At 38.0% G+C, this 23,488-nt stretch overlaps 1 protein-coding gene across 4 annotated transcripts; it reads left to right on the top strand.

Annotated features, from left to right (window-relative positions):
- Positions 1-1,648: 1,648 nt before the first annotated feature.
- smarca4a (SWI/SNF related, matrix associated, actin dependent regulator of chromatin, subfamily a, member 4a) lies at positions 1,649-22,966 on the top strand. 4 transcript variants are annotated; one of them, XM_067381501.1, is made up of 34 exons: positions 1,649-1,742; positions 3,983-4,266; positions 4,385-4,517; positions 5,407-5,856; positions 6,847-6,945; positions 7,094-7,346; positions 7,483-7,609; positions 8,605-8,778; positions 8,924-9,097; positions 9,231-9,401; positions 9,533-9,580; positions 10,171-10,301; positions 10,490-10,544; positions 11,720-11,829; positions 11,948-12,095; positions 12,206-12,369; positions 12,741-12,807; positions 12,983-13,093; positions 13,207-13,449; positions 13,586-13,699; positions 14,345-14,452; positions 14,545-14,631; positions 14,735-14,781; positions 14,864-15,030; positions 15,130-15,293; positions 16,146-16,373; positions 16,461-16,538; positions 16,637-16,855; positions 16,938-17,200; positions 18,310-18,415; positions 18,586-18,687; positions 20,039-20,177; positions 20,300-20,436; positions 21,383-22,958. In XM_067381501.1, exons 2-34 carry the CDS (start codon positions 4,048-4,050, stop codon positions 21,413-21,415), a joined length of 4,869 nt encoding a protein of 1,622 aa, XP_067237602.1. In that variant the 5' UTR covers positions 1,649-1,742; positions 3,983-4,047; the 3' UTR covers positions 21,416-22,958. The 4 variants fall into 4 exon arrangements, with proteins under 4 accessions (XP_067237602.1, XP_067237601.1, XP_067237600.1 ...); XM_067381500.1 differs by having other exon boundaries at positions 9,530-9,580; positions 21,383-22,956; XM_067381499.1 differs by having other exon boundaries at positions 16,146-16,538; positions 21,383-22,966.
- Positions 22,967-23,488: the final 522 nt, after the last annotated feature.

A 23,488-nucleotide genomic window follows, 5' to 3' on the forward strand; every position in this document is an offset into this window, starting at 1 on the left:
TCCACACCCGTAAGACCTTCGTTCATCTTCAGAACACAAATTAAGATATTTTAGTTGAAATCCGATGGCTCAGTGAGGCCTCCATAGGGAGCAATGTCACTTCCACTGTCAAGATCCATAAAGATACTAAAAACATATTTAAATCAGTTCATGTGAGAACAGTGGTTCAATATTAATATTATAAACCGACAAGAATACTTTTGGTGCGGCAAAAAAACAAAATAGCGACTTATTTAGTGATGGACGATTTCAAAACACTGCTTCAGGAAGCTTCAGAGCATAATGAATCAGTGTGTCGAATCTGCTGTTCAGAGCGCCAAAGTCACGTGATTTCAGCAGTTTGGCAGTTTGACCCACGATCCGATTCATGATTCGATACACTGATTGATTATGCTCCGATGCTTCCTGAATCAGTGTTTTGAAATCGGCCATCACTATATAAGTCGTTATTTCGTTTTTTTGCCGCACCAAAAATATTCTCGTCGCTTTATAATATTAATATTGAACCACTGTACTCACATGAACTGATTTAAATAATTATGTTTTTAGCACCTTTATGGATCTTGAGAGAGGAAGTGTCATTGCTCCCTATGGAGGCCTCACGGAGCCATCGGATTTCAACTAAAATATCTTAATTTGTGTTCCGAAGTTTAACGAAGGTCTCACGGGTGTGGAACGGCATGAGGGTAAGTAATAAATGACATTATTTTCATTTTTGGGTGAACTAACCCTTTAAGAAACATGCCTCCAAAGCTACCTGAAAAATGATGCCCAAGTGTACCTGGACAAGAGCTGTTTTAAATGTAAAGGGTGGTCACACAAAATATTGTTTTGATTTAGTTAATATGAGTTAATTGATAAATAAAATCTATTTATAACAGTATTTTTTTTTTTTAAATCCTCTCTTTACAGCATTTTTACACAAGTGCCTGAAACTCCTCACAGTACTGTATCTTTGCAGGCAGGTTTCTTCAAACATCTTAGTGACACGGCCACAATTCTCCTGGATTTAGTTTGTCTCAGTTTCATCTGTTTCTTCATGTAATCACAGACGGATTTGATGATAGTGAGCTCTGAACTCCATGTGGAGCACCGGCTGTTGTCAGACTCCTTGTGTATTCAAAAATCTCACTGGATTATTACAATTAATGGCAAAATGAATGTTTGGAAATGTGAACGGACATTTACTATTGACAGCAAAAGATATAAATAACTGGCTTAAAACCTTTTTGGGGGGTGAAAATACTGACGTGCCTAAGACTTTTGCACAGCAGGCCTACTGTATATAGTCAGAATTCTGAGATAAACATGCAATTCTCGCAATTGTGAGATATAAAGATCAGATTTCTGAGATAAAAAGTCGCAATTACTCTTCTTTTTTTATTTTTTTTTTTATTTAGTGGCTTCCATAACAGACTAATGAAAAGCAATGGGAGCGAAAACTAAAAACATATACATATATAAACGCAGATTTTCAGTAGGTAGGCTAAGCAGTAAACCCATCCCCCATTAAGCCATGCAGTCTACATTCCATCCTGCGTGATGAGGCTCAAACCAAGAGCTTCCGCTCGCTGGTGTTAGGGGGCGCTCGCGAGCCGCTGGCTGATGCGCTCAGGCCCTCTAGAGATACAATCAGACCAGATGGGAGGGGGAAGTGAGAAGGAAAAAGGAACTAGCTGTGCTGTCCTTTGTTTCTAGATTTGCCGAAGAGTACGGGGAAGAGACCGGCGCGATTATACACTGTAAGTCACGCTCTAAACACGGCACAATGTTTGCAGGACCCATGACATCACGGCGGACTTTTAAATTGATACATTTTGTAACAGTTGTAGAGCGCGAGTAAGTTGTTCATGTCGCGGGTTTGCTGTGCTCCGATCAGTCCGACATTACAGTGCTAGAGCAGCGGCGGAATGAATGAATAAGTTTTGGGAATGTAACTCGAGCGGGGTACCGGGGTCAAGCGTACGGAAGGCGGGTTGGATCAATCATCTTTAAAAAGATGCTCGCTCTGTGCTCGAGTTGGAAAACTCAAAATTATTTCTTTTTTTTTTTTCTTTTTTTTTTAAAGCACACACAGACAAGGGGAAGCACAGCATGGCCGACTGTAATCACACATACATACAAACCGGTCCTTTGTCTTTCCTTTTCGGTCTTATTTATTATTTTCAAGCTATTTTTAAACGGCTTTTATAAGGTTTAAACTCTGCGCGAACACATAGCATCTGGTGAAAACATAAGGGGGGTGTTTTAACCGGTTAAAAGTCGTTTTGTTTTATGTCTTTGGTTTTAATGGAGCTCTGTCTTTCTCTTGTTCCTTAGTTGGGTCACGTCTTCAAAAATCACTAAAATAGTTTTCGCTTTACCACAATTTCCTGTATATTTTAGAAAATTCAGTCAGCATTATATCTTTATTCTTTATAGTGTTGAAAACAAACATTAGTGAAGTTATTGTTGGCTAATGTTTAGCTTTTCAGTGTTAGCCGGCTGCTAATTCTCGTTAGCCTTTGGGGCAAAAAACTAAATTTGTCGTTTATTCTTTTATCACTGTTTATTAAAACTGTTTTTGATATAAGTTTGTTTTGCTCCATAATTAATTAGAAGTGTTTGTAAAATTAGGTTATTTTTATACATAAACTCGAGAAAAGCTTGTTAACCGGCATATGTATTTTTACCTAGTAATTACTTTAATCATTAAAGTGAATTGTTTTGCATTAATTAGACCTCATAATTTACTTTCAGCTGTTTCACAAGTGAAATAATATTATGAGAACCGGCAGAAAACGCACTTTGCATTTATTTATTTATAGTTGACAGACACCGGGGCTAGTTGTCACAATTTTGGCTCCAGTTAATACTTCTCAGGGTGGGTTTATTTGTTTCAGTATTTGTAATTTTTTTGGCTACACAACACTATTGAATATTTCCATTATTATTGCCTATGGGGGAAAAAACAGATATATAGATTGACTTTTTTTTTGTCAATGCACCCCAATGGTGTTTGCATGTTGTCTTAATAAAATCTGACATTCAACATTATAACAGGCTTTTGAGCTTATTTTAAAAAGTATGGGGGAAAACAGTTATGAAAATGATACACTTTATGGCATGGCATTATATAGTTATGTTGTCTGTGCTGGTGTATTTTTACAGTGTTCACAGTAATAACAAAATAAATAATAAAATTGGAATATTAGTGTGGATGTTTTATTTTACAAATTAAAATTTCACTGCTAAGCGCTAAATAAGGACATATCTGTGTAATTTAATATTTATTTATATAACATTTTTAAATCTATATTGTTGTAAGCTGTAGTTTATGATCATGTCTGATTTGTTTTAAGACAAGTCTTTTTAAAACCTTATAAAGTTTTGTTTTACATGTTTTAAGGCAAGGCAATTTCTTAATATGCGTGATTGTGACTATAAGATTTTAAAAAATATATATATATAGTCACTTTTGAACAACTTTAAATCTTTGTGTTAAACATATTTTACATATTTTAAAGTGGCACATGTTAATATACAATAGGCAAAACGAAATACAGTCTGATAAAAAGCCTACTTTAGGGTCTGCACTAAAATGTGTTAATGTATTCATTGACATACATTAAGGCACAGATTAATTAACCCATTTTCTAGTCGTTTTAAGGGCCGTGCTTTTGTAGCTGAATTAATCTGAAGTGCATATGATTTATACAGTTTAATAATACGTATGTTTTTACAGCTGTACAATAAATCTTAAATATTATATAATAGTTAATATGGTTGCTATATACATGACAAGTATGAGCTTTTTTCTCATTATCACTAACAATTTTTTATATATATATATTATAATATAGGGCCCACAGTATACTGTGTAAAATATATTATTTACACTCTATATATATGCGCTGTTTTTAAGCTTGTTTTGGCATGTTTCATGTGTTGTTGTTTTTTTTTTTATCAAGCTGCTGAAATTAAAGTTATTTTTCATTTCCAGGCTTTCTGAAAACGGACACAGGACACTGTTTTTCTGCCTCTTACGTCTTCTGGCTCTGCTGAGAGATGTCCACCCCTGACCCACCTATGGGCGGGACCCCTCGGCCGGGCCCTTCCCCAGGCCCTGGGCCATCTCCAGGAGCCATGTTAGGGCCTAGTCCTGGACCCTCACCTGGCTCTGCCCATGGCATGATGGGCCCCAGCCCTGGGCCCCCCTCCTCAGGACACCCACTACCTCCACAGGGCCCCTCAGGTTACCCCCAGGACAACATGCACATGCACAAGGTACTGACAGGTTAAATCAATATGCATCTGATTCGTTTGTGGTTTTGTTTCTTGTTTCATTTATGCTGTTTGGTCCATATCATTGAGTTATTCTTTATTTATTTTTATTGTTTTGAAGCCCATGGAAGGCATGCTCGAGAAAGGCATTCCCGAAGATCAACGCTACGGTCAAATGAAGGGTATGGGCATGAGACAGGGTGGGCACAGTGGCATGGGACCCCCACCCAGCCCTATGGACCAACACTCTCAAGGTATCTACAGTATCTTTTGATCTGTGGTTCCATCCATCCATTCTATCTAACTGAATCTGTCTCTATCTATCTGTCTGTCTGTCCATCTTTAATTCTGTTGTTTATTTCTATCTATCTGTCATTCTATTAATCTTTTAACAATCATTGTATCTATGATATATAATGTAATATCATTTTACATGTGCATGTGTGAAATATAAGGGATGCAGATGTTTAGTGCACTGTGTGATAAATGGCAGACAGATGGTGCGCTCACTGCTAAACTGTTTAGACTGGGTATAGAAAAGCCATCCAACCTGTTTGCTCACATTTCCCTTTGATGTGTGCACTGCTTTCTTCTTCCGCTGGGGCCACTCGCACGCTTGTTTTCCAGAAATGTAAAGTGAATGGGGGTTAACCTTTTGAAACCAAAAGACACAGTTGTTGGAAACCACAAAGTCATGACAGAAAAAGAAACAAATATGATAATAATAATAGGATGTTTACAGACTACAACAGATATGTGTGTTTTGTGTTTCTGCAGCTCTGCAGTATACCTAAATTTTGCAGTTAATGTCTTGTAATTTTGTATAATTTTTTTTTTTGAGAGAGTTTGCATTTATATTTTGTATATTTATAATATAACCTAATATCTTTCTATTTGCCTTAAAGCAAATATCATTAATGTAATTGATCATACTTTTTCCCCCAAGTATTAAACTGGTGTGTAACTCATCCTGTACTGTGCAACAGACAAAAATGTCACCTCAAATTGTGATTTAAGCACTATAAAGCAACTCTGAACACATTAGCAATGCATTGAAAAACACCCATGACTCAGTGATTTTTGCAAGGGCTAATATTTTCTTTGAAAATGTAACAATTAAATGTTTCCTTTAATTTCTTCCAGGTTACCCTTCTCCTCTGGGCGGATCTGAACATGCCCCCAGCCCGATACCTTCTAACGGGCCTCCGTCTGGCCCCATGATGCCTTCTGGTCCTGGTGCCGTCCCCATGGAGGGCGGTGACCTGCAGAACCGGAGTGGAGGTGCAGGTGGTGTTGCAGGTTCGGGACCCAGTGGAGGACCTCCAAATGCAGGTGGGCCTGGTGGTGCTGGCGGACCCACTCCTTTCAACCAAAACCAGCTTCACCAGCTGCGGGCACAGATCATGGCCTATAAGATGCTGGCACGTGGGCAGCCTCTACCTGACCACCTGCAGATGGCCGTGCAGGGAAAGCGGCCCATGCCAGGCATGCAGCAGGGGATGCCCAACATGCCCCCTGCTTCAGGACAAGGAGCAGGACCTCCTGGACCTGGGGGACCCGGTCCTGGAGGACCCAACTACAATCGACCACCTGGTAAGGCGACATTTCATAATTTTTTACAGCTCTCAGAAAATGCTAAAATAACCACCACCTAATGTCAGCCCTAAAATATTTTTACAATTTAAAATAATTGTTTTCTATTTGGATATATTGTAAAATGTAATTTATTCCTGTGATGCAAAGCTGAATTTTCAGCATCATTACTCCAGTTTTCAGTGTCACATGATCCTTCAGAAATCTAATATGATGATTTGATGATCAAGAAACATTTATTATTATCATTAATAATGGAAACAGTTGAGAACAGATAAAAAAAAAACAGCATTTATCTGAAATATTAGTGATATTAGAATGATTTCTGAAGGATCATGTGACATTGAAGACTGGAGTAATGATGCTGAAAATTCAGCTTTGCATCACAGGAATAAATTACATTTTAAAATATATAAAAAAAAAAAAAAGTTATTTGGAAAATAGTTCATTTAAATTTTAAAAAATATTTCACAATATGATTGATTATTGATGTAGCTGCATAAATGCAGCCTTGGTGAGCATAAGAGACTACTTTTAAAAACATTAAAAAATTTTACAGATCTAAAACTTTTGAATGGAAGTGTATGTACACACATTTAATATTTAGACCATTTCTATTATTGTTTTTTTTTTTTTTTCAGGATGTGAAGATTTTCAACCAGTATAACAAAGTGTTTATAAAAAAATATTGCCTACCCTAGCTTTAATATACAAATACTTTACAAATACTTTTTATTTATTTTAATAAAATATTTTAATCTTTTTTTTTTTTTTAAATTAGCTTTCAGTCTTTCAAAATGCAAAAGAAAAAATCAATAAACATGTTTAAACAATAAACATAAACAATAAATTGCAAAGTAAAATTTAACTTTTTTCTTTGGTCTTAAAATGATTTTGAACATGTTCTTGACCAGATTTTGGCAGACTCCTACAATGAATCTATTTTAATCTTACTCTGATGCAAATGTTTTAACCGTTTGTGTGTTTCAGGAATGGTCGGTCCAAACATGCCGCCTCCAGGACCCTCTGGTGTTCCTCCAGGCCTGCAGGGACAACCCACCAATGGACCACCTAAAGCTTGGCCTGAAGGTCAGTAAATTGTCTAAATTATCCACAATCACTACCAATAAGCAATTAAAATGTAGTCTTGTATTGTATTCGGGAAACCTCAACAGCTATCCGGGTTTTATTAAAGGAATTTCTTAGTCACGTATTTACGATGCGTTTGTAATCTCAGGGCCCATGGTGAACGCTGCCGCCCCTGCAAGTGCCCCACAGAAGCTGATACCTCCTCAGCCCACGGGCCGCCCCTCTCCAGCGCCGCCTTCAGTTCCTCCCGCTGCCTCTCCCGTCATGCCCCCTCAGACCCAGTCTCCAGGACAACCGGCCCAGCCGCCCATGATGCTGCATCAGAAACAAAACCGCATCACACCCATCCAGAAACCTCGGGGTCTGGACCCAGTGGAGATCCTCCAGGAGAGAGAGTACAGGTGAGATTAGGCTATCCTGATGCGTTCAGGCAAGAATTGACAAATACTGAGTTTTTACAGTAAAACACACTTGTTATATTCTGTGAACGCCTATCTTGTTTCACCAAAATTGAATGATTTTGTTTCAATCGGTCAGGTTACAAGCTCGTATTGCTCATCGTATTCAGGAACTGGAGAACCTTCCAGGCTCTCTGGCTGGAGACTTGAGGACCAAAGCAAACATCGAGCTCAAGGCACTTAGGCTCCTGAACTTTCAGAGACAGGTATGACTTCCATCATATTATTTAGGGACTTGCCCGAAGCCCAAATACCTTATTCGGAAAAGCATGGATGACGAATGCATTCTACGGAGTCCCTAAATTCCCTCTCGCAATTATATAGTCGGGTAGTTATATTGTATATAATTTGCAGGTATCAGGGAGCTGCTATCAATATGCTGGGTGATATGAAATCACTTTTGAATGCGCTTTTGAATTCTCAGTCATGCATACTCTGTGTAAGAAGCGGAGGTACGACTGCATATTTTACAAGATAAGATAATTGTCAATGATGCTTAGGATCTGTAGCGCACCAAATCCTCCGCCATCGTCTTGTCAGTCATCTCTCCTTATTCTCGTCATGTGACGAGTGTAATCTGACTCCTGCTGCACTGTCCTGCAACTGCAGCTCATGCTATATGTGGAGCAGAGCAGAAATTATGAGATTTCAGTTCATAATTGTAGCGTCTGTTGTCCAACTAAACTAAATGGTCTATTGACAGTGAAAGTAATGTAATCAGTGTATGGACAAACACTGTGCAACTCAAGACTACCGCAGCAAGCCTTAAGCATGTCCCTTTAGAGGCTCCGTAGAGTGCGTTATTCATTCATTATTCAGTGTCTTTGCCGGCTTTGGGCATATCCCTGTTGTTGTTATTCAATTACTCTTTTTTTTTTATTTATGTATTTATTTATCATTTATTCAATTATTTATTTTTATTTATTTAGTTTATTTTATTTTATATATGTATGATTTCTACAAATATTATTTACAATATTGGTATACAAATTATTATTTGTATTTATATATTTATTTTTCTTATAAATTATAAAATGTAACACAACTATCATTTTAATTAGTTTATACATGATTTTCCAAGAAATATCTCGCATCTCAATAATATTAATGCATAATTCTCTGGAAGGTGGTTGTTATTGAGCTCAGCCTAGTCCTGCCATATCTAGGTGGTTTTTGACCCATGTTGTCCATGTCAACACAGCTCCGGCAGGAAGTCGTAGTGTGTATGCGGCGTGATACGGCTCTGGAGACCGCACTGAATGGCAAGGCCTACAAGCGCAGCAAGAGACAGTCCCTGCGTGAAGCTCGTATCACTGAAAAACTGGAGAAACAGCAGAAGATCGAGCAGGAACGTAAGCGCCGACAGAAACATCAGGTACATTTACAGTTCAGTCATGAGTTTTACAAAAGATATGTACAAAAAATGTTGTAAATGTGTGCTTTGCACCCTAAACCTGATTCACAAATGACAAAAAACATTGTTCGTGACGGAACCGCCTGTTCTCTTACTGCGTTTGTAGGAGTATCTCAACAGCATCCTGCAGCATGCTAAAGACTTCAAGGAGTACCATCGCTCCATCACCGCAAAGATGCAGAAGTTGACCAAAGCCGTAGCCACGTACCATGCCAACACTGAGAGAGAGCAGAAGAAGGAGAACGAGCGTATCGAGAAGGAGAGAATGAGAAGACTGATGGTGAGGAGATGCACACACTTGCCATATTTTTTTTGAAAGACTTGACAACAACTAAACATTAAACACAAAATTGAAGTGCGTTTTGTCTGAACAAATGTCTAAAGAAAGCATGTTCTGTGTGCGTTTCTCCCAGGCTGAAGATGAAGAGGGTTACAGGAAGCTGATTGATCAGAAGAAAGACAAACGTCTGGCTTACTTGCTGCAGCAGACTGACGAGTATGTGGCCAACCTCACCGAGCTCGTCAGAGCTCACAAAGCTGTCCAGGCTCTCAAAGACAAGAAGAAGAAGAAGAAGAAAAAGAAGGTGAGGGGATTTAATGGAATGGAATGGAATGGAAAGGGTTCCGTAATGGAATCTAAATCGAGTTGTGCTTAGTTGTTTTTTTTCCAGTAGTGTGTGTGAGATCTTTCTGTATGCTTTTCTCTTCACAGAAGCCAGAGAATGCAGAGGGTGGAGTTCCAGCTCTGGGTCCAGATGGAGAGGTGAGACCTTAAATTTGGCCGATATTTGGCTTTTTGCAATTAGTTTGGTTTGTCATTTGTGCAAATGTGTCTCTTGTGGTAATTCATGATTTACTTGATTCAAAATAAGTGTTCTTTTAAGTTTTGTGTAAAATTTATAATGTTTAATTTCAAAATTTTTTGGTAAATCATAACTAATTGCATATATTGTCTTGGACATGGTGCAAAAGCAGTTTAGAATCACTGTTCGCTGTTATGTATTGTAAACTCAGGACTCTGACTGTCTTCAGGGAATTTTAAGAGTGTGTAAAAGTATTGTGATTTATTTTTTATAGCTTTGCTTTACACTTTTTTTATATATATATCAGATAGGTATAGTTAAACATGCTTGCAAATCATAGTAATGCTAAATTTGTGAGTTGTTCTTTTGAATCGGTTGAAAATGACTGATTTGGAATGATTACGATTTTAATGTTTTTGAAAGAAGTCTCTAATGCTTAATCAAGAATACAGTAAAAACAGTAATGATTACAATTTAAGTATGGAAATGTATTGGTTAAAAGCAGCGGTAACCTAATCTTATACAACTATGTTTTTGTCTTCTATTTTAGCCTCTGGATGAGACCAGTCAAATGAGTGACTTACCGGTGAAGGTGATTCATGTGGACAGTGGGAAGATCCTCACTGGCATGGATGCTCCTAAAGCTGGACAACTGGATACTTGGCTGGAGATGAATCCAGGGTGAGTGAGACACACTTTGGGCATCTCATTCTTTCAAAATATGTACTTGAGTATCTACTTATGAAAATGGTTGGAGTAGCACAAGCACATCACAACAGTTTTGATCCTAATATAGTGTGTTTGTTATTTGCATATATCTAACTAAAGCAGCAGATTTGTCTGAATGTTGTTTTGTTCATTTTCTGTAGGTACGAGGTTGCCCCGCGGTCAGATAGTGAAGATAGTGGCTCAGAAGATGAAGAGGTATGGCTGTTCTTCATCTCTCATATCTGTATGTTCGGCATCTTATGAGCAACACATTGTGCTTTCTGCTTTAAATGCACTTGAAGAGAGAACTCTAGTGTGTGTGTTCACAGCCTTGAGCTGTCAGCAAGTAGGCCATCATCAGAATAAGATTAATGGCTAGTTTACTGTGAGATACTGCTGCCGTGACCTGACACCGATAACAAATGTTTGTTTTTATACACATTTTAACCTTCTGATACTGGTGTCCATTACAGTAGGCTGAAATTTTAAAAGCCATTTCAACCATTCACTATACATTTTACAACCTCTGTTTAATTTTATTTATGATCACAAATTATATAATTACAAAATTTGAAAGTCTATTATGTGGTTGTCCAGTAGTTATACATTTTTCATAACCTATTCATTTAATGAAATTTTATTTAGAATCACAATGTATATATAAAATTACAAAATTTGAAAAATGGTATGTACAGTGTTGGGGTAATGCATTACAAGTAATGTAGGTTATGTTATCAGATTACTTTTTTTAAGTAACTAGTGAAGTAATGCTTTACTTTTACATTTATAACAAAATATCTGAGTTACTGTTTTCCTATTTATTGACTGACAGCTCTCCTTTCCCTATGTTGAGGGAAATTGGGAGAAATGTGTGAGGTTAACTTGATGCTTATTGTAGTTCTAGACCTAAAGTGAGCATTTACTCATCTCACTTGCACAAAAACTGATTCAGTAACCCTCAAAATGAATAAAAAACAGTAAAGTGCAAACTCAGAATATTACACAAACATGTATTAATAAAACATAACACAAGCAATATACTTTATGTATTTAATCTCACTTTATTAACCGTACAGGTGTGAATTTGCATTAAAAAATAAACTTTTTTTTTTATTAAAAATAAACAAGCAAGCCCAGCCCAGGTGAGAAAAAGTAACGTAATGCATTACTTTCCATAAAATGTAAGTAATGCAATTAGTTACTTTTTTTTTTTTTAAGGAGTAACACATTTGTTTTAAAAGTAACTTTCCCCAACATCGTGTATGTAAAATTAATAATTACAAAAAGCATCTAGTTATATCAGCATCTATGTGTAACTTAATAAATTGGAGTTGAATACATATCTTTACAGTTCAATGTATTAATGTACCATTTAATTTTTTTCTCTAAAGGAGGATGATGATGAGCCTCAGTCCTCTCAGTCCCTAACAGAGGAGAAGAAGATTATTCCAGATCCAGACAGTGAGGATGTGTCTGAGGTGGACGCCCGTCACATCATTGAGTACGTTACTGGCTTAAAGCTGCATACAGATGGGATTATTTCTGACCCACCCCGTGGTCCTTTTGTAATTCTATTCTGTCGTAACGGTGTATATAAATAAGATCCCTCTCTCACGCAGGCATGCCAAGCAGGATGTTGATGATGAATACGGTAACGCAGCATTCGCTCGCGGCCTGCAGTCTTACTACGCCGTGGCTCACGCTGTCACGGAGAAGGTGGACAGACAGTCAAGCCTGCTAGTCAACGGACAGCTCAAACAGTACCAGGTACACACATACAGAGCAAAAGAACTGTAATACATCCACATGTCCTAAGTGAACTGGTGAGATTTGATAAAAGGCATGTGCCAAACTTATTGCATCTGTCCCATCTACAGATCAAAGGTCTAGAGTGGCTGGTGTCTCTGTATAACAATAACTTGAATGGCATTCTGGCTGATGAAATGGGTTTGGGAAAAACCATCCAGACCATCGCACTCATCACCTACCTCATGGAGTACAAACGCCTCAACGGACCCTTCCTTATTATCGTCCCCCTCTCGTGAGTCACTTTACACACTCTACACCAGGGCTGCACGACAAAAACTGAGGATGCTTTGTTTTTCTGCAATTTATATATTCCAAGAATATGCAGAAATGATTACTTAAATATCTATATTTGGAAAGAATGAATCTATCTAGAATGAATAATTTTAAAAAACTACTTTTCTGAAGACTATTTGTGTGAATCATCCCTCTACAACTGAAATTTGGGGTGTTTACACTTGTAATATACTCTTTGCAAGAACCAATCTTTTTTAATCTATGGTTAAACCATCTTCTTTTTGTCATTTTGTATTATTGATCTATTATATATTTGGTAACATTTCAACAGAAATAATTACAGTGACTTTTATTTGTTTTCTCTTACAGGACTCTGTCGAACTGGGTGTACGAGTTTGATAAGTGGGCTCCATCTGTGGTGAAAGTTTCTTATAAGGTAGCTATTTGATACATTTATGTAGTATTTAAATGATGTCATAAAACAATTTTGGCAAATTCAACTGGTTTTCCAAAAATGAATGCAAAGGAATACAAAATAAAATAGTCACTGAAGCAAGTTACTGGAGAAGCATGGAGAATATTACAAGGTTAATTGCTTGTTTTCTTCTCAGGGCTCTCCTGCTGCCCGCCGCGCGTTCGTTCCCATTTTGCGCAGCGGCAAGTTCAACGTGCTGGTCACCACTTATGAGTACATCATCAAAGACAAGCAAGTGCTGGCCAAGGTACAGACCTGCCTGGTGTCAAGTTATTATAGTCACTCGTTTACATCCTTGTTTTCTGCAAAGCTTTTTGACTAACTTGTTCAATTAGTAACGATTCTCTGTGTCTCTCTTAGCTCCGCTGGAAGTACATGATAGTGGACGAAGGTCACCGTATGAAGAACCACCACTGTAAACTCACTCAGGTGTTGAACACACACTACCTGGCGCCCCGGCGTCTGCTGCTCACCGGCACGCCGCTGCAGAACAAGCTGCCTGAGCTGTGGGCACTGCTCAACTTCCTGCTGCCCACCATCTTCAAGAGCTGCAGCACCTTCGAGCAGTGGTTCAACGCTCCGTTCGCCATGACTGGAGAGAAGGTAACCTGATTTAAAATCAAGACACGAGAAGTTTTAGGAGGTGTACCTGCACATTTGGACAGGATACAACAAATTTAAAATTGTTTTTGTGTGATCTCGCTCTTTAAACTTAGTTGTACAATGTTATGATTTAAAGGTGGACCTGAATGAAGAGGAGACCATTCTGATCATCCGTCGTCTGCACAAAGTGCTTCGCCCCTTCCTGCTGAGGAGACTCAAGAAGGAAGTGGAGGCCCAACTGCCGGAGAAGGTTTGTTTTTGTACATGCAAACTATTTGGATAAAACAATTCTATTTTCACTCTTTTGACTATTGAATATGCATCTCTCAATTTGTGTTTGTCCTGAAATTCCTTTTCCCTTTTCCTCCTCCCTCCTCAATAAACGGAAGTTTAAACAGAAAATTCTTTAATGCAAAAAATCATAGAAATTTATAATATTCCAGGCATATTTTCCATGTTTTATTTACTAAATAAGCAGACTATTTACCTTTCTTTTGTGTTTATATGCACCAATATGACAATGCTTAGTAATAGACAGCAATATTTATCTACATACACTTCGGTTCAAAAGTCGTTTAAAAAAAAAAAAACAAAAAAAACATTTTTCATGCTCACCAAGGCATTGCTCATGCATACCGTGTATGATCAAAAATTCAGTGCATACTTGCTGAATAAAGTATTAATTTCTTTTCAAAAAAGAAACTTTCTGACCCCAAGCTTTTAAACATTAGTGTGTATTTTTATTAAAACATTTTAATACACATGAAATGCCACAGAGAGACTTCAAATCACTGAATCAGTTATGAATCGGAAAGAACTAAATGGCATGTTTGCTACTGAAGCTTCTATTTTTACATTGAAATGTGATTTTGTCCGTCTGTTTCCTTGCGTTCAGGTGGAATATGTGATCAAGTGCGACATGTCGGCTCTACAGAGAGTGCTGTACAGACACATGCAGGCTAAAGGAGTGCTTCTCACTGACGGCTCTGAGAAAGACAAGAAGGTGAGAAGACGTGATTCACACAGAGAATGTGTGAGGAACATTCAGTGTGTGTTTCTGAATGAGTCTAATATCCATCTTCCTGTTTATAACAGGGTAAAGGAGGCACCAAGACTCTGATGAACACTATTATGCAGTTGAGGAAGATTTGTAACCACCCTTACATGTTCCAGCACATTGAGGTGATCATTTGTTTCATATATTCTGCATATGAGGTCATATTTATCCCTGTATGTTTATCTTCTGGATTTGTGGCACCTTGTTTGACCTATATCTATTCTGCAGGAATCTTTCTCTGAGCACTTGGGCTTCACTGGAGGCATTGTTCAGGGGTACGTAGAACAAAAAGTTTGCATTCATAACTTTGCATTCTCGTTGGTTTTCTCTGTGACGTACTATATTCTGTATCTTTAGACCTGATTTGTACCGTGCCTCTGGAAAGTTTGAGCTGCTGGACCGTATCCTGCCAAAGCTCCGCGCCACCAACCACAAAGTGCTGCTCTTCTGTCAGATGACCTCGCTCATGACCATCATGGAGGACTACTTCGCCTACCGCAACTTCAAATACCTGCGCTTGGACGGTGAGTCGGCTTCAACCAGATTCTGAAAGGTCTTTGATTTAATAGTTCTTTAAAGACTATCCGTCTAATCGTGCTGGCATCTTTTTTTTGTCCTTGTAGGAACCACTAAGGCTGAGGATCGTGGCATGCTGCTGAAGAACTTTAATGATCCATCCTTTCAATACTTCATCTTCCTGTTGAGCACCAGAGCAGGAGGTCTGGGACTGAACCTGCAGTCTGCTGACACTGTTATCATCTTTGACAGCGACTGGAACCCTCACCAGGTACAATACTGTCCCTTAAAATATTTAGTTATATTTAAGAAGAGGGGAAGCTCTTGAAGTCCACTGACAAAAAAGTGATTGTAGTGTTCATAAATCCCACTCCGTTGTATTAGATCTTACATAATGTATGGTAGGGCTGCAGTTATTTTGGTCAATATTGAAATCATTATTTATTTATTTTTTTTCTTAAACATGATTATTGATGGGTGAAATGCAGGGGTGCACATAACTTTTTTGGTCTTGTTCTCAAGGGTGCACCTGGAGATGTTGCTTGGTACTCACGCTTTATGCGACACGCTTTCAATTTTATTTGATATAATTATTTTTTTTTTTTTTAGTTTGAATTCTCCCACAATATTTGATGTCTCTTAGATATTCGATAATGCGATATATCACGATAATGAATATGCACAATATTGTTATTGTGGGCACTTCAAAATACAGTAAATAATAATTTATTACAAATTTTTATAATGCATTTAAGAATACTTTCCCCATCAACCATATAAAATGCACAACACTGCTGTATTCTGCATTTACTTATTGTGAAATGTTACCTTTTGTTCTTTATAGCCTAATTCTTTTGCACTTTAATCTGTTTGAAAATATTACTTTATATATTTTTTTGAATATTGTATTATTGTATTTAAACATTCAGAGTTTTTTTTGTTATAAGAAAGAGTTCTTAAACCTGTTATACTATGATACCCTTTTTTTTTTTTTTTTTTTGCAACTTCAATATCGTGATAATACCGTACACCGTGATGAAAGCTTCAGCCATTAATTGCAACATGAAAATTTGATACCGTCACATGCCTAATGTCTCTGAACGCCTTTCTTATTTGCTTGTAGGATCTGCAGGCCCAGGATCGTGCCCATCGTATCGGGCAGCAGAACGAGGTGCGTGTGCTGCGTCTGTGTACTGTGAACAGCGTGGAGGAGAAGATCCTGGCCGCTGCCAAATACAAACTGAACGTGGACCAAAAGGTCATCCAGGCTGGTATGTTCGACCAGAAATCCTCCAGTCATGAGCGAAAAGCTTTCCTGCAGGCCATCCTGGAGCACGAAGAGCAGGATGAGGTACAGACACTCATTTATGATAGACAATTTCAGACTCTGTTTTCTGTAGTTAATGTTTACGCTCTCATTTGTTTTCTCATTTCTCAGGAGGAAGATGAAGTACCCGATGACGAGACCGTTAATCAGATGATCGCTAGAAGCGAGGAAGAGTTTGATCACTTCATGGTCAGGAGTGCTCCTTGTTTTCATTAACTTGACACTCTTTGTTTTGTTCGACTTTGTTATTCCAATTCTTCCTGATTTTCCTTTTCTTTTCCGTCCAGCGCATGGATCTTGACCGCCGTCGTGAAGAAGCTCGTAACCCGAAGCGCAGACCCCGGCTGATGGAGGAGGATGAGCTGCCCACCTGGATCATGAAGGACGATGCGGAGGTGGAGAGACTCACCTGCGAAGAAGAAGAAGAGAAGATGTTCGGCCGCGGCTCCCGTCAGAGGAAGGAGGTGGACTACAGCGACTCCCTCACGGAGAAACAGTGGCTGAAGGTGAATGAGGAATCACAACTGAATTGTATTGATTCTTTTGTATAAAATGGCAAGTGTATTGACCTATTTTACTGCTGCTCAGGCCATCGAGGAAGGCACACTTGATGAGATTGAGGAGGACGTGCGCCACAAGAAAACAACCCGGAAGAGGAAGCGCGACCGTGACCTCGACCTTCCAGGCCCGGCCACGCCTAGCTCCAGTGGGCGGAGTAGAGATAAAGATGACGACAGTAAGAAGCAGAAGAAGCGTGGCCGTCCTCCTGCTGAAAAACTTTCTCCCAACCCTCCCACACTCACCAAGAAAATGAAGAAGGTTGTGGATGCTGTAATCAAATACAAGGATGGGTAAGTCTCTTCGGCCATGTTTCTGTCTCTTTTGTTAATTTTTCTCAGAATCATGAACATGCATGCAAAGTGTCGACACACTGATGAGTACAAAATTTCTATTACGATTGAAGTTTGTGGGTTAATTTGACCCATGTTTTTCATGGTTAAAGGCAGCTGCACAGAATTAAAAAAGTAGAGTGGTGTTGCCATGTTGTCATTTTACGCCAAACTGCTTTACAAACGAGGGTCAATTCTTCAACTCTGGATTTGCACAAAAGATTAACATGACGGCACATGCTAGTCGATGAGTTGAATCGACTCCACAGCAACTAGATACATTTATCCACTAACCATTTAGAAACGTCCAGTTTCATTCTAAAAGTTGTAACTTCTTCCTGAGTCTCTCCATCAGTGTCCGACTCCGGTTTGAACAATGTAAGGCTGAACACCGTTACTGACAATCCTCATTTTGGCTGCGTGAGATTCTCCAGCTTTGTTGTTGTTGAGCAACATGTTAAAGCTCCGCCCTCTTCTGGAAAATGAGCCGGGAGCAACGGCTTATTTTCAATTAAAGGAAGACACACACAAAAATGGTGTTTTTTTGCTCACACCCAAATAGGGGCAAATTTGACAAGCTATAATAAATGATCTGTGGGGGATTTTGAGCTGAAACTTGAGATACATTCTGGGGACACCAGAGACTTATATTACATCTTGTGAAAACGGGCATAATAGGTCCCCTTTAACAAGGTTTTTTGTTATTTTATAGTTAAACAATAGTTAAAATACTGTTTATAAAATTTACATTTTGTGAAGAAAAAAAAACTTTAAAATGTTGTTGTGTGAACTTAATGCAATAATTCATTATTCAATTGAATAATTCATTATTCAATTAAAATTTGTTGAATCCAATTAGGGATATTTTGACCCACACCGTAACGATTATACCCAGATTTTTAACAGAAAACAAGGGCTAGAAGAAAAAAATCATACCAAAAAGGATTCCAGACCAGATAAACACGGTGTTTCCATGCTTATAGAGATATTTTATGCTTTAATTGATGAGGATAAGATAAACATTTAGTAGTCAATTTATTTATTTTTTTTTTCACTGTATCTCTCAACAGCAATGGGAGGCAACTGAGTGAGGTGTTTATTCAGCTGCCGTCTCGTAAAGAGCTGCCAGAATATTACGAACTCATTCGCAAACCTGTGGATTTCAGGAAGATCAAGGTTTGTCGACTATTAATTTTTATTTTAATTGATTTAATTTTAAGGTTTTTTTTACACTTATGAATGTTTTGGCTGGTTCACAAACACCAATTGAAATGCATTAACTAAATTCATAATAATATATTGGTAAATAAAGATTCAAGTGTTGAATCCTGGTCTGTTCTGTACAGGAGCGCATCAGGAGCCACAAGTACCGAAGTCTGAATGACCTGGAGAAAGATGTCATGCTGCTTTGTCAGAACGCTCAGACCTTCAATCTCGAGGGATCGCTGGTAATATTCATCATCCTCTTTAACACTGAGTGTTATTAAATGAATTACACTAATCAAAAGCACTAATGGACTATCTTGTTCTCAAATTTGCAGGGTATTCTGTTTAATGTTTAAAGTTATTTTTAGGACCATTAAGAGTTTTTTTTGCATTGGGTCATTACAACCCTTCATGTTAATTTTCTCCATTCACTTCATGCAAAATATATCGAAGGTGTTTTATTATTAATATACTATTAATGATTTGATTATTTTTTTTTTTGCTACGTGTTTGTAATTAGGGTTTCATGCACATAACACTGAAAACTTATTGTAATTGTTCAAATTTCCAAGGATCAGCATTCTCCCATAAAAATGATCGGGCAGACCAAACCATAAGTCGTAGAGACTTAAAACTTTGAGGGCTGGTGGTACTCATACCACCTACAACATCACCAAGGCTCGCCCCTATCGGCCTGACGGGCGCTACAGCGGTGAAAAAGTACAAAATCGCTCATAACTCCTTTGAGCCTACTTCTAATGTGTCTTATATCATTGGAATCCTTGGCTCAATACATGACAATCGTCCCCCAGTTATATTTTTGGGTATTTTGGATTTTTTTTTTTTTTAAACCTACTTTTGCGAACTAGTCCTAGGTTTTTGGCCTGATCTATACAAAACTAGTGCAGCAAGATTCTCTGGGCTCAATAATTAAGTGGACACTTTCATTCATGGTCCCTAAGAGGCCGCCAAAACGTTCCACTTTTACTAAAATGGCTATAACTCATGAACAGAATGAGATATTTTCACCAAACTCAGTACGCAAATGTAAGAGCTCATTCTGTGGTTGTGTGAAAAAGGACTTGGTAACTGGCCACTTGGTGGTCCTATGAATTTTTTTAAAAAATGGCTATAACCAGGCAACCCTAAGTCTGATTGACTTGAAAATTGTCATGTGAAAACTCAAAACTTCACAATATTAGTTGAGCATATGCAACACATGATTCTAAACAAGCATGCAAACTTTTATGGAGATCGGACCATAGGTGGCACTATAACTGTTAAAAATGCTTTAAAAACCATGTATTTCCTATAGTAAATTGCCTAAATTGGCTGTAAATGGTCTTTTCCATCTATGTTGTGGTTACATGCTTGCTAAACAAAACGTATCATTTTACGCAGCTTTAAAGCACTTGAACCACGTTAATTGCTGCTTGAGGCTTTTTTTTTTTTTTTTTTTATTAATTTTAAGGTAAATTAATACACTATATAGACAGTTCAGTTAACGTTTTAACTTAAAAATAACACTAGTAGGTATCTTGGTGTCATAATTTATTTAGCTGTATCAGATAAGATTATGATCTTATATTTCAGATCTATGAGGACTCTATCGTGCTGCAGTCTGTGTTCACCAGTGTGCGGCAGAAGATCGAGAAAGAGAAGGAGGAAGAGAGCGAGGGAGAAGAGAGCGAAGAGGAAGAGGATGAGGCAGATGAAGGATCGGAGTCTGAATGTAAGTATTGATGATGATGATACGGTGATGAAAAATGTTTGTGAAATTCAACTATTATCCGAGTATTACACACGTACAATTTAAAAGTCCATGATTAACATGCATATGTGTGTGTGTTTTAGCTCGCTCAGTGAAGGTGAAGATAAAGCTGAGTCGAAAGGACAAGGTGGAGAGAGGGAAGGGAAGACGCCGGACTGGACGCAGCTCGCGCCCTAAACCTGTCGTTAGTGACGATGACAGTGAGGAGGACCAGGAGGAGGTACTCAAGAATAATGAATATTGAACTTAAAGAAAGAGTTCATCAAATAAATTCTCTCATCTTTTTCTCACCCTCATGCCATCCCCGATGTGTATGACATTGTCTACAGATAAAGTTTTTAGGAAAATAATCCATGTGTGTGATTCTAAATGATGCAAGTTAATAAGTGCTGTTCATTTGACACTTGTAAAAAACAGCAATCGTGATTTTTAGTCTTGCGGTCTAGGGTCATATAAGCATTCTTGAGAGGGATGTTGTGACATAAGTGCATTGTGAAGCTTGTGCGAGAAATAATGCGCAAGTGCAAAGGACACTGGGGTCGTATGGATTACCCTCGTGATCGCTGCTTTTTTTTTTTTTTTCAAGCGCCAAATGACCAACACCGAATCACTAGCATTATATGGACTCTCAGAAGGCCTTTTCCCACTTGAAATAAAGTAGTTCACCCAAAAATGTAAATTATCCCACGATTTACTCACCCTCAAGCCATCCTAGGTGTATATGACTATCTTCTCTGATGAACACAATCAAAGTTATCATCTTCCTAAACCTCACTACCATCCGGGTCACGGCACCAATATGACTCGTCCTACTCGTACCACTTCGAGTGGGATTCAAACCAATGGAGCAGAGTTTCAAAACCCCGGGTAAAATGCAGTGCTAACCCCACTGCTAAATTACAAGTGTGAAGCCTTCCTTTACCCGGGGTTAAAAGTGGTGCTTGGAACAATGATCACCTGGTTAATCGCAGTGTGAAAAGCCCTAGAGATTTTTTTTCCTAAAAATCTTTGTGTTTATCTGAAATAGGCTGAGGGTAAGGAAAAAGATGAGAATTGTAATTATTTTGGTGAAAATTATTTTTTTTGGAAAAGTACAGATATTAAGATATTTACCGTCCATGTTGTTGCTCACTTAAGCTAATTGTTTTTCAAATGTTTTTGTACAGGAGCATTCGGTTAGTGGCAGCGAGGAAGATTAAACCTCCTTCAGGACCAATTTACGTCTCTCTCTCACGTCAGCTACAGATTTGACAGATGCCCGCTCCTGAAGGGCCTAGTTTTACCCTTTTTAGAAAGAGGACACAGATTAAATGAGAAAATGACACTATAAAATGCAGAAAAAGAAAGCCCTTCCATTTGCATATTTAAGCAGATGATATCAATTTGTGTATAGCAAGACAGTTTATGTATTGAGCTTTTGTTTCTTTCCATATTTGTGTTTATGATTTTTCACAAGGATGTGACATAAGATGGACAGACATCTGACAGACTGACTCAGTGGACCAGTAAGAGTGGATCATGTTTCAACGTCCTCTTGTTTTTAGCCGTGTGAACGTCACCCCTTCATCCCCCCCAGACCCCAGAATGCATGTTGTTTGTGGAAAACGCAGCCAGTTAGTTCTCTTTCCATTTTTTTTTTCTTGATGTCTCTGTTTAAATTAAGATTGCAAACAGGATTAAGGTACTTCCTCCTTGTCAGGAGAAATGGGGGAGAATAGGGTGTAGGATTCTGTACTGTGTCAGTGTCACTGGATTTCCAAAATGCACAATAAAAGCATCTCAGAAATACTCAATGCTTCACAGTTGATTTGCACACAAGTCAAGACTTCAATACTGGTGAACTGCATATAGTTGTGAGTAGAAATGGATCATTTCATAGTTTTCATGTGACGTCACACTCTCTCTTTTATTTCTGCTTGTAGACACAATAACTAAATTGTTCATCACTATTCAAGGTGAACAGTTCTACAAATATTGTGCATAGTCAAAAATTAGGGTAAAATGAAGATGTTTTCTTGGTGATACAGTATACAGGCAGCCAGTGCTCTTGAGGATTTCAAGAATTTGCACAATTTGTCCTTTTGTTGGTTTAGCAAATAGCACTGTGTTGCTTCATGAGTTTTTTGACCCCACTGTGGCCGCAACAGTTTTTCAGTAGATGATTGTTACCATGAAGTACTGCTGTTTGTTGTCCACTTTCTCATAAAGTATCATAGTGCATTTCTCAAGAAAAGCAAATACTGAACTGTTGGTTCAGTGACATTTGTAAATATCCCAATATTGCTTAACTTTGGAAGTCTGGGAATGGCAAACAAGCTTATTTTTTTTGGATTTATTATTATTTGGGGCATACATGGCCTAATGGTTAGAGAGTCGGACTTGTAACCCGAAGTTCACGGGTTTCAGTCTCAGTCCCGGCAGGAAATGTAGGTGGGGAGGGTGAATGAACAGCGCTCTCTTCCACTCTCATTACCCACAACTGAGGTGCCCTTGAGCAAGACACCTATCCCCTATTCGCTCCCTGGGCGCTATTGCAAAAATGGCTGCCCACTGCTCCGGGTGTGTGTTCAGAGAGTGTGTGCGCACTTGGATGGGTAAAATGCAGAGCACAAATCTTTGATCTAAATCTTTTGGTTTGTTCCAAAAAATTTACATATAATTTAATGTCATTTATAAAATGTGAAAAATTTGGTTTAACTTGAGCCCACTTCTTGTGTATATGGTATTCTTATGTATGGTATCTTACTAATAAAATAAATTTCAAATTTTCATTCTCTGTATAAAAAAGTACATAAAATATACACATTTCTATCATACACTCCAGTTTTCTATTAATATAGAATTCTAAATCTTTCCAAAATAATCTTGCATAAATAGTGTAAAAAACATGCAAAATGGTTTATTTTTTCCTTGTCCACACAATTCACCGTTATAGGAAATATTGAGCTTAAATCTTTCCAAAACATGCTTAGCTGGATAAATTCTATTAAGTATTTTGTAAGAAACTTTCTTAATTTTGTTATTGATACAGAACGTATTTGACCAAAGAGATATTACCAAACAAAGACCAAAAAATGTTGCAGCAGGAAAGGATGCAGCACACAGAGCATTTCTTATAACCTTGCATTAAAGGTTAGTTCACTCAAAAATGAAAATTCTGTCATTTATTACTCACCCTCATGTCGTTTCACACCCGTAAGACCTTCATTAATCTTCAGAACACAAATTAAGATATTTTTGTTGAAATCCAATGGCTCCGTGAGGCCTCCATA

The sequence above is a fragment of the Chanodichthys erythropterus genome, chromosome 3 (genome assembly GCF_024489055.1).
Source record: "Chanodichthys erythropterus isolate Z2021 chromosome 3, ASM2448905v1, whole genome shotgun sequence".
Lineage (NCBI taxonomy): Eukaryota > Metazoa > Chordata > Actinopteri > Cypriniformes > Xenocyprididae > Chanodichthys > Chanodichthys erythropterus.

Bases quoted from the DNA above. Each gene is read 5' to 3' on its own strand.
- smarca4a (XM_067381498.1), top strand. From the start codon at position 4,048: ATGTCCACCCCTGACCCACCTATGGGCGGGACCCCTCGGCCGGGCCCT. The intron at 9,581-10,170 runs GTGAGACCTTAA...CTTCTATTTTAG, and splicing joins CTCTGGGTCCAGATGGAGAG to CCTCTGGATGAGACCAGTCA. The intron at 12,370-12,740 runs GTGAGTCACTTT...TTTCTCTTACAG, and splicing joins CTTATTATCGTCCCCCTCTC to GACTCTGTCGAACTGGGTGT.